This window comes from Cyprinus carpio, chromosome B13, assembly GCF_018340385.1.
Source record: "Cyprinus carpio isolate SPL01 chromosome B13, ASM1834038v1, whole genome shotgun sequence".
Lineage (NCBI taxonomy): Eukaryota > Metazoa > Chordata > Actinopteri > Cypriniformes > Cyprinidae > Cyprinus > Cyprinus carpio.
This window is the reverse complement of record NC_056609.1, coordinates 20,554,693-20,565,351: the sequence shown is the minus strand read 5'-3', so window position 1 is coordinate 20,565,351 and position 10,659 is coordinate 20,554,693. Positions and strand designations below refer to the sequence as shown.

General features: G+C 35.7%; 1 protein-coding gene across 1 annotated transcript; it reads right to left on the bottom strand.

Annotated features, from left to right (window-relative positions):
- Positions 1-1,830: 1,830 nt before the first annotated feature.
- Positions 1,831-8,277, bottom strand: cxcl12a (chemokine (C-X-C motif) ligand 12a (stromal cell-derived factor 1)). The gene is made up of 4 exons (XM_019065829.2): positions 8,120-8,277; positions 6,579-6,696; positions 4,577-4,660; positions 1,831-3,069 (listed from the first exon to the last, which is right to left on the bottom strand). Exons 1-4 carry the CDS (start codon positions 8,184-8,186, stop codon positions 3,039-3,041), a joined length of 300 nt encoding a protein of 99 aa, XP_018921374.2. The 5' UTR covers positions 8,187-8,277; the 3' UTR covers positions 1,831-3,038.
- Between the last annotated feature and the right edge of the window lie 2,382 nt (positions 8,278-10,659).

Here is a 10,659-nt window from a genome sequence, read left to right as displayed (position 1 = left end):
GTTCCACAACTTCGACTTGCACAAAAAAAAAGAAAAAAAGAAAAGTCATATTTTTGGGTTATTTATCATTCTAAAACTTATCATACATTATATTGTTTAGTCACGCATTCCCTTTGTCTTTTTTAAATGAGTTATATCTTAATTTGATTATTCATTTGTATGTTAGAAAGTATGTTTCGTCAGTATTAGAAGCATTAAACTAATGTAATCTTACATATGAGGTATGCATTTAATGCATATGACAGATGTATGAACTTTTATACTATTCTGTTAGAATTATCAGTTGTCTTTCTGTTTTGAATTAGTACCTCAAATATAAACTTGATTTAATCTCTTTTGCACCATATTAGAGCATACGTGTTTCATAATAGATCTGTACCAGATTTTATGACTAGCAATATTAATTTATTTTGCTCTTATTCTGAATATTGATTTTGACAGCTATGCAAAGTTGTAATACGACTGAATTTCCCCTGCTGTGCAAGAGATTATTTCTTCTGAGAATAAGGGTACAGTTTAGTTTTTATTGGGTTTCTTTTTCCGTTTTTAAGGGAAATAGAATATGACAGCTTATAAAATGTACAAGGCAAATATTTTATTTTACACCAAACCTCTGTGGATGTTTGGACAGGTGAAAAGCCATTCGGTGTCACATGTAAATCTAAAAAGTGCTGCCAGGATTATTTAAAAGAGCTGTGAATCAAGGTGTGAATTTTAAGTCTTTCTACAATTCGTGACCCCCATTTCAAATCTTCATTTCCCTTTTCCTCATTTAACATCCAGATTCTAATTGTTGGAGACATAGGTAACAGGTGACCTTTTTTCCCTTGGTATGAACCAAATCACAGGTATGTTCATAAGCATCCATTAGTAAAACTTCATACAGAATTCTTCTTAATGATTTATTACAAAATGAACACGTAAGGGACTAAATCAAAACAATATACAGACTTACAAAAGAAAGAACAACAGCTGCCACATACACAGAAGTCATCTTCACATTAAGTGGGAAAAATGAAAGGACATATGCTACAGTTACTTCTGTTACATTGTTAGGAATATTGGCAATTTGTTGGACTATATATAAAATAGCTACTCTTACTTTTCCATTTAATCCTGGAAATGTTTTATTTATTGTCATCAATGCAATTGGGCATTTTAAATGAGAAAAGCTTTTCTCTGTCTCTTTTCATTTTCTAAATGTTGAAAAATATTCTTTAGGAGTATGGCTTTAACCACATTCTGAAATGGCCCTTTTCAAAGAGTGCATGATATTTTTCCAAGATGTACTGTACTGGCGGGGGGCTCTAACCCTCATCCTATACACAGACTCCAGTAGAGGCACAGAGTATATAGAGGCATTATGTGTCTTTATAGGTTTTGTGCCTGAGGGTTGTGTTTGTGAGGTCTGGTTCCTTTAACGGCTCAACGTTATGAAATTGGCAGTAAAATAACACAAATTCCATACACAAATTTTCTTTGGAGAGGTACAAGACATTGGCATACTTTGCTATATGTTTGGGGTGCACATTATGTGTATTCCTAGACAAAACAGTTGTCCAAGAGAAACATGAGACATGCTTAGATTTTCAAAATTGTTGATTACTTTTTCACTGGGGGGATTTTGAGATGTCTTTTCTGGTTAAAAAGTTTTTGTGCCTCTATTTCAAAAGTCAGATATTTGTAATGGTATTTTTTTGACATGTATTTTTATGTACATGTCAGTTATTCAGCTGCTGTTGATGTTTAAATGAATAATCTGACTGTTCTTAAAACATATTTGTCAATATTCCACAAAAATATAAAATAAACCCACTCAAAATAATAAAATATGATGCTGAAGATACAAATGTTTAATAAATTTGGCAATACATTCATAACTAGGTCTAAACAAAGAAAACATTAGGCACCAAACTATTCACTACGTAATGGACGTTTTTTTTCCTTCCTTAAAAGTCACAAGGGTTATAAAGTGCATTGTTATATATAGGTAGTCATTACGTCAATTAGTTCTGCCTCAAGGTCTACCTCAGATGTTCCACTAACACTGCTGTATTATAAAGATTATCTTGCCTACCATGATTTAGTTTTCATCACTGAATGTATGAATTAGCTCATTAGTATTTGCAGTAAATTCTCTAACCTCTACTTTTGTTTTGATAACTGACGCACAACTGTCTCTGATGTCTCTATTCATTACTTAATTCTTCTGAGCCTGAAAAAACATTTTTGTTGTGACGCCGAGCTCCTTACGCACACTCTGATCGGTCAATTAACATTTGCAAGCACAGATGTTTTGGTATCCACAGAATGTTGCAAAAGACACTCTGTCGGCGCACAAATGCCTTCCAGTATAACCAATTACATTCCCCAAAGTCATTCAGAAACCGTTTGGGTTATACGTGGTCTAAATTGTTCATGTTTGTTTGGCTAAGTAACCCTGCCTTTCCAAGAACGAAAACAAGTGACTCTTTTATCATATATGCCATATAACGTTTACATGCAGTTTATGCTGTTACAGATATCTAAGTAATGAACTAGTAAAATACGTAACAAAATCGTTAAAAAAAATCAATGCCCTTCTTTTTGTGTCAAAGCACTTGCATGCATATGAGTTGTCAGAACTTCAGTCCTGCCAATGTGAAGTCACATATTCTGTTTTGAATGTTTGCTCCAAAATGCCTCATTATCTAAATGCCGTTCTGCCTAATCCAGCATAACACAACAAACAAGGAGCAAACACGACTCCAAAAATATCTCTTTACTGTTCTTAAGACGATATATAAGAAAACATTGTATATACATATCATACGTAAAAAAAAGTAAAAAAAACACAGTCATACATATATAATTGCACTTGGCGCTAACAGAGAAGACTACATGGGTGGCGACGATGGTCTGGTGGTCTTTTGCCGAGTCATTTACTGGGGATGCATATTTGGCAGGTTAAGTGCTGGGTCAGCAAGCATGCCAGAAGACTATATGGTACATATCTGTGACGGTGGGCTGTCAGATTCTCTTGTCATCTGGCAGACTTCTTAGCTCTGCTGTTGTTGAGCTTTTTTCATTCTGCAATAAAGAGAAGCAAAACATTAGAATGAGAAAACAGTCATACTGTAATGCTGAAGAATTTGAGTGTTTATTTTAACTAAATGTGTTCATGACTTGTTAAGAGAAGCAGGGCATTTTAAAATAGCCTGAATCTCCACAGTGATTACAACAATAAACCTTAATTCTGCTTCTGGCAAGAATGTAACGGACATCTCATTACTTTTATAGGCAATTTGTATTTGTAACTGCATGCTATTAGTTTTAATTGTGGTGAAAATGTTATTTGTTTTAAAAAAAAAATCACCCAGAAACCATAAAAAAATCCTATATTTTCAATCAGGAGTGTGTAATGTTTGAGCTACTAATGAGACCAAACATAATAATGAAAAAATTTAATGTTTTATTTATTTATTTGCAAATTTGACCTATAAAGGCTTACTTAGTGATCTCAGTATATAAGGTTTGATGGGTGTGTAAAAGTATTTTTTATTTACACACTTCATCTTTTTTTTAGTTTATACATGTCACATGACCAGAATGTCTAAGCAGATGGATCTGTTTTGTAGCTCATTGATCGGAGGTGTTGCTGATGGCAGAAACCTCCCTCACTACCTGCAGATGTACAACTTCCTTTTTCCCTTATTGAGCTGTACTAATGACCGCACAGTATGTGCTCATTAGCGTCTAGCGGCCATTCATGGGTGTTCAGCCCCAAGGAGCCATCGTTCATCTCTGGCTATGAGTGTTTTGTTGTGCAGACTGAACAGTTCACACTTTTCTCTCCCTTAGACAATGATTATCGTTTAACAGGTAGAAACACACCAATGAAGGTAGCATCTACTGGTTTGTCATCCATAAGACCTTTTATATTCCCCCCACACCCCCCCCAAATTCATTGAGCGTGCATGACAATTTTATAGCTGGCACTGAAATGAAAGACGAAGGCAACCAGTTCCCTGATCTAATACATCAAACTCATGATCAAATGTGGGAAAATGTCTTTCTTCTCATGATTCAGTACAACAAAAGCTTGTTTTGCCTTGTTTAGACGTTTACGATAACGATCAGCAGAGTAACTATTAAGGCAAGGCCGCAAAGCCCGAACATGTTTTTCATTTGCAAGGCAGTAGCTGCTAATCTTGCACATCAACTTAAAAATAAATATTTTAGAGCACTATAAGCGGACAGAAACAATCAAAAGAAAACTGAGAAACAAACTGGGAATGGCTTTCGTGAGCATGCAGAGATATTGGAGAAACGGGAAAGACCAGTGTTTTAATGTGCGGGTGACTTTTTATCAATAGAGACTTTTACGTAAAACTATTACAATGGGCCTTTGATATTTGACGCAGTGCACCATTTCATCTGGGATAAGTAAATATAATTTGGTTAAGTGAAATAAAAGTGACTCTGAAAGGCCATTTATAGTGAGAACAAGGCTGTAAGACAAATTACACATTGTGTGTGGCGCTGTATTTCCTATCTCCTATTTCTCTGCTCCTATTTGTCAAGAGGGTTTCCTTACTTGTTCACGGCGTTCTTCAGGTACTGTTGCAGCCATTTGGTCTCTGGGTTAATGCACACCTCCTTGTTGTTCTTCAGTTTGGCACTGCAGGGGAAAAGTGCAAGTTTTCATTATATTGTTTGAATATATAGATATCTTGGTGCTGAAATTTGAACTTTTTAGACATTCAAATTGCAGTATAAGCAATCAATCATTACTAAGTGTAAAGCTACAAGGGCCCATTGTGAGTAGATTTTGAATGCAGTACAATAGAAACCCCATAGTCAGCATCAGCCATACAATAGCAGAACTGTCGTGCATTCAAGCTCAGCCAAGCAGTTAGTTCTCAGTCACTCCTCTCTCTAATAAGTGATATTACACTGCAATCTCTCATCAACCTGAGTATGCTTTTTCTGCATCTGTGTTCCCGTCTTCCCTACAGGTCTTAACAGATTACCAGATTGTTATCACACTCTTCCTTGTAGCTCTCAGCAAAGAGATTAGATTATAGGTGTCTTGTCAGCACAGGTGAACCATTTGTTTTCAATTGGCTACAACTGACACAAAGATATCATTAAACTCTTTCCTATGTAAAGTAAAACCCAGTCAGGTTAAAATGTAATTTTTGGATTTTGATGAAAATATTTTAGCAATATAAGGTCAAATCAAGTTAAAATTGTTTTTTTGTTTTTTTTTGGGGGGGGGGGATTTTAACTATTAAAAGTAACATTTAATATGATATTGTATTTGTATTTCAATATTGAAAATCATTTATTGCATTTTTTTTTTTTTTTTTTTGAAAATCATTATAGTTGATGATAATAATATTTTAAAATAATTTTGGGCTCTGCTTTGGTTATGTGTACTGTTGCTAAAAAGGCTTTCTAAGAAATGTTCTTCAATCTTTTTAAACTCTGGGTTTCTGGCAAACATTATATTTCGTCACACGCACAAACAGTCTGCTGAACTTGCAGCTGTTAGTTGTTGTCCTTCTCATAATCCGCATTACTAAACGTCCCACAAATGAATGGCACTACATAATATAAATCCTTGAAAATTTCATGAGGAAGACACATCCTTCAGAGACAGGATTAGCTTTAAAGTATGCGTCCACCATCATCATATCTGTATCATTTAAAGTAATCAGTTCTTATCTTCATTTCACGGATCTCCTCTAATTTGGTTAGCTGACTCTTTTGAAGTAGCAGCAGTTTATCAGGGCCTGGCATTTGTTGATCTCGATCTAGTCAGCGGGAGTTTGAGAGGGTCTGGGCTGCAAACAGCAGGTTGTAATTACTTCACAGCAAGCCAAGGCCAACAGCAAACACTGGTAGATAGTGTTACCAGCATCACTCATCAATGCAGATTTGAAGTATCAAGGCCTCTTGAGCTTTGGGAATCAGGTTCTGATCTGTTCTCCAGGGCTTTGCCTTCGGCTTTTGTGTCAATTATTGGTCGGTTTGTGAATTTTGAGTATGACCAGCTGTTTTTATCTCACTGACCCTTTGACACAGTTTAAGTGTTTGTTTACACCTTGGTGAGCATTTATGGTATGGAAAAAAAGTGAGTTTGACATGGCACTGCCATTAATCTTTGTTAAAAATCCGAATAAAGCAACTGTTTTGAACACTTCACTCAACAGAAGTGAAAACATACAGGGGGGATAGTTCTCATCAGCATGCAAGGCTATGGTGTGTGACTAAGCACATCATTCAAGCCCTTTACATGTGTGAGAAAGAGCTCGAAGAGGAACTCTTTCGGACCCCTATGATGCTGTTTTCCTGTACAAAATACAAATGCATCCATGCTTAAAGGTCCTACCCCCTCCTATAGCATTTCCCCCTGGATGTGTGCAATTGTGAGAGCCTGTCCAACAGTATAATGCCAGACGGAGGAGGCCAATTCCTGCCTCATTCAGTGTCCTTTTAGTATTTGAAGATTGATGGGGTGAAGTGATGTGTTTCTGGGTCAGGCAGACACCTCATCAGAAGTCGGAAAGAGACAGTTTAGTGCAGATACTCACATGACTTGGAAGGGGCAGTTGGGTGTGTGGACGAACTTGAGCTCACGAATGCTTCTTTGTGGGACTGTGTTGACTGTGGAACGGCACCAGCATCTCTCTACCAGGCTGATGGGCTTGGCTGGAGAAGAATTAAAAAAAGAAAGAAAAACTCAATTCAGCTGTTGCTGTAATGCTTTTAATTCAGTGCATGTGAGCGCTGGACAAAATCATGATGAATAATGAAGTCTGATGAGAAAGTACACAAATGCAAATCACTTTTGCCTGGTATTTTAATTGAGCTTACACCACAGATGCTTTATAATAGAAAACCGCATCCTTGACTAAAAATGAAACTTGAAAGATTTGTTTAATTTTCAAAATCCCTTATGTAATCATTCTAGTGTGCCAAACTTAGTATTGCAACACTCCCTAATAACAACCAGCACAATTATCAGACACACAGGGGGTGCATTTTCCTCTAATGGCTTTTCTAATACTTACAAAACGAGATCGTTAAGCAGTGTATATTATATAATAGAGATGCGATTATATTATGTGCTCTATAAACTTTAACTGTAAATAAAAATGCTTACTAAATTCAGTTTATAATATTATAACATAAAGCAATTCAAGTGAGTAGCCTACATATGATGAGAATACTTTATTTTTAAATGAACTAAATACAGATCAAACTGGCTGTATGAATTGGAACGTGCGCGCACGTAAATACTTTATTTCAACAGTCTTCACATTTTTGCTCATTAAAGCAGCGCGGGGATTATTGTTCCATTTGGCTCGGACCGGTTACACGCTCAAGGAAGCAGAGACTTCACAGCTCAAGCAGCTTTACATTGTATGTGAAGACTGCACAGCTCACGTACACAAATACTTTAACGGACATTGCCCACTCACAAGAGGCCAACGGTGTTAACTACCTGCGACTTGACGAAGCTCTATCCACGTTAGTCCACTTGTAAAATGCTAATGACATCTCTAGTAATCTATTCTTATTGTCATGTAAACGTGCGAGCTGTAGATAGAGCCGCGCGCACTGGCTCGATTGAAGTAAAGACTGGCGCTATCTTTGCGGTTCTGTTTTATCCTCTAATTTGTGGGTAATTAAGAGAAAACAAAGAGGCCGACAAATACACACATTAATCAACGTCGTGCCAGTGGCTTTTCTGCTCTCCTGACCGCATGCGAGTCAGTTTATCTCGAATATGTAGAAAATCACGTACGTTTCATGAAATTAAAACATATAAAACCAACTGGTGTGAATGTCCCACGTGAGTTTTAGAAACAAAAATCCATAGAGTATTACACTAATAATAAATAAAACAGTTTTGAGTTTAATAAACACTTTAAATAAAAATGCGTAAATGCAATGAAATACGCGTAATTTCTTACACAGGTGCACGTAAAAATCTTTAATATTTTTGCAATATTTGCATCGAATGTCTTTAATGAACGGATTGCAAAATAGCATACCAAACATGCATCTACGCTTTATGCACAGTGCAAAAATAATGTAAACATTAATAATCTGTTAAACAACAACTCACCATTTGAAACCGGTGCATGAATGACGACCGCCATCAGAGCGAATATTACGATCACTTTCATATCCATGTTTGCAGTGTGAAGAACAGATCCGCACAATGTAGAATCCAGGAGCAAATGTGAAAGCAGCAACTGCGTCTCTGAGTTAAATCCGCGCACAGGCTCTACTCCAGACACCCCCGCCGATCCCCCACCTTCAAAAGGAGAAAGTGGGTGTTCCCACGATGATTTGTCAGCTATTGGCACAACAGATAGCATCTATTAAATTTTTGGCACAAAATTAGATTACTAATTTTTTTCGATGTAACTCTTATTTTTTATTCATGATTTATGTCATATTTGAAGTTTGTTGGTGAATATTGTAACCCAAGACATGAGCGTGCATTTATAAAACAATTTATAAATATAGTTCAAAACGTCATGTTTTTAGAAGTGTAACATTTATAACATTTCAAGATGCTTTGTTGGTTACACGAGTGTTTTTATTTATTTTTTATTTAAGAATATTTTTAAACAATATTGCTTCATTGCTTATTTTTGCATAATAATAAACATTGTCACACTAGTTATTTTTTAAAGAATATCATTCTTTTAATAGACTTTTTACAGCCTCTGCTTAGTTACACTGCCTAGACATTTTTATGTTAACCCCACAAAAAAAATATTCAGAAATTGAAAATATTCATCATAATCAACAGTCATTCATATGCATTGCATTTCTTAATGTGTTTTACTTGCTAGATTAGTCACGTCATTGACCTTTACAATTCTCAAGTCTTTATCTATTTGCATTGTGTTTTCAGAATTTCATTATTGTGAATTTTTTTTATTTTCTCAAATTCAGCCACAGAACCCACCAACTTATTCACAGAGTATACCATGACTAAAGGCAAACAGATGTAGACCTCTGGCTTCTTGAAGTTCTATGGACTAAAATAGTCCAGTTTACGTGAATTATGTTCATAATGACTGTTTTGGAAATGAATCAATTGCATCCCTTGAATTAGCAAAATAAACAAAACGTAATTTAAATAAATAAATCAATAAATCTGTGTTACGGTTTCATCTTGCTCCTAAAAGGAAACGGAGAGAAAGTGAAAAAGGGAGAGCGAACAATTAGTTTTATATTGGGCCAGAACTTTCCACCAAGCCTTCCAGTTAAATCAGAGTGAGGTGATGTTGATGGGGAAGGGGGTGTATTAGTTTGTATAACAGGACACAGATGTGTTTTCAGTTTCCAAGGATATAGCTATGCTGTGCTAGACTTTTGTCCTGTAACGAAGCTCCAGAGGAGAGGAATGAGTTCTCATGTAACAGGACTCTAAACAGACCCAGCTCACCGGGTCAAATCTGCTGCTCAGTGTTCCATGTGTGCCAGTGCAGTGAGGGGTACAAGTGTTGGCACGCATTTAATTAAGCTCACACTCAATTACACTGACACATTAGTAAGTGATGGTGTAGTGCAGATTTTATGTCAGACTGACTTTTGTTTTAGCCTGTTTGGTTCAGACTTAAGACCTTTTAGCTTGTATATCATTTTTAAAAACGCGGAAAGATAGGAATAAACAATGTTAGATGTTATTTTGAAGCTTTTAAATGTTTGTCTCTATTTTCTTGCTGTCATTCTAAGTTTTAGTTACTGTGTGTTTAAACTAACTTTTTAATGCCGTTAAAGTCGTTGAGTGCTCAGTTTTCCTCTCTTCAAAAGCCCAGAGGTGAATGCAGATGTCATTTTACAAGGTGCCACTGGTGGGAGAGTTCACACTCACTCTAAGATTCTGCAGGCACATTCCCAGTTGGCCAGTGGAAAAAGGGGTGATAGAAACAGAAAGTTCAATAGTTTTCACTTTAATTCTAAAGCCTCATCAGAACAGGAGCCCTATATTTATATCACTTTCTAAATGCTCAGGCAGCATCTGATATAGCCTGCTTTGTTTTCCTAGTCTCTTGTTTAAACAACATATTCCACTTTTTGCCCACCTGTAGGTAATTTGTATGCTTTTTAGTACATGTAAATCAATCCAAATTGTGTCTTGTAAACCGTTTGGACCATAACATCCAGTATAAAATTTTAATTGTTATAATCAGTTTGATAAGGATGTACATATTGTAGTGTAGATTTTTTAAAATTAACTAAGCTATAAAAAAGGTGCACATTTACAAAGTAAAAAAAAAAAATTACGGTGTGCTCCAATCATAAATAATACATTTTCCACATATCTAAACATATTTATAAGTTTATACATATTTTAAGAAAGCCATCAGAATTGTTTAAAGCATTGGTGTGTTGAGTTCTATGGTTTATAGACCAGCCGTGTGTTTTTGAATAATAGCAGATGGATTTGCTTTGTGATGGTAATATTCTGGTTTAGTTTGCATTGAAACAATATAACTTTTTTACGGTGCAGAGCTTGTGAGGAATGAAGTGATTGTAATGAAGGGGGTCTCCAGAATCATCTCTTCTTTTTCTGAATGTGCTATTAACAAGCATTGTATCTTCAAGGTTTCATTTGTTTAAAAAAGGTTAAAAATCATCTTAAAC

What these genes read in the sequence shown, in the direction of transcription:
- cxcl12a (XM_019065829.2), bottom strand. Translation starts at nt 8,186, where the DNA reads ATGGATATGAAAGTGATCGTAATATTCGCTCTGATGGCGGTCGTCATT. An exon ending in TCATGCACCGGTTTCAAATG is followed by an intron (nt 6,697 to 8,119) that starts GTGAGTTGTTGT and finishes ATTCTTCTCCAG; the next exon opens with CCAAGCCCATCAGCCTGGTA. An exon ending in AACTGCCCCTTCCAAGTCAT is followed by an intron (nt 4,661 to 6,578) that starts GTGAGTATCTGC and finishes TTTCCCCTGCAG; the next exon opens with TGCCAAACTGAAGAACAACA.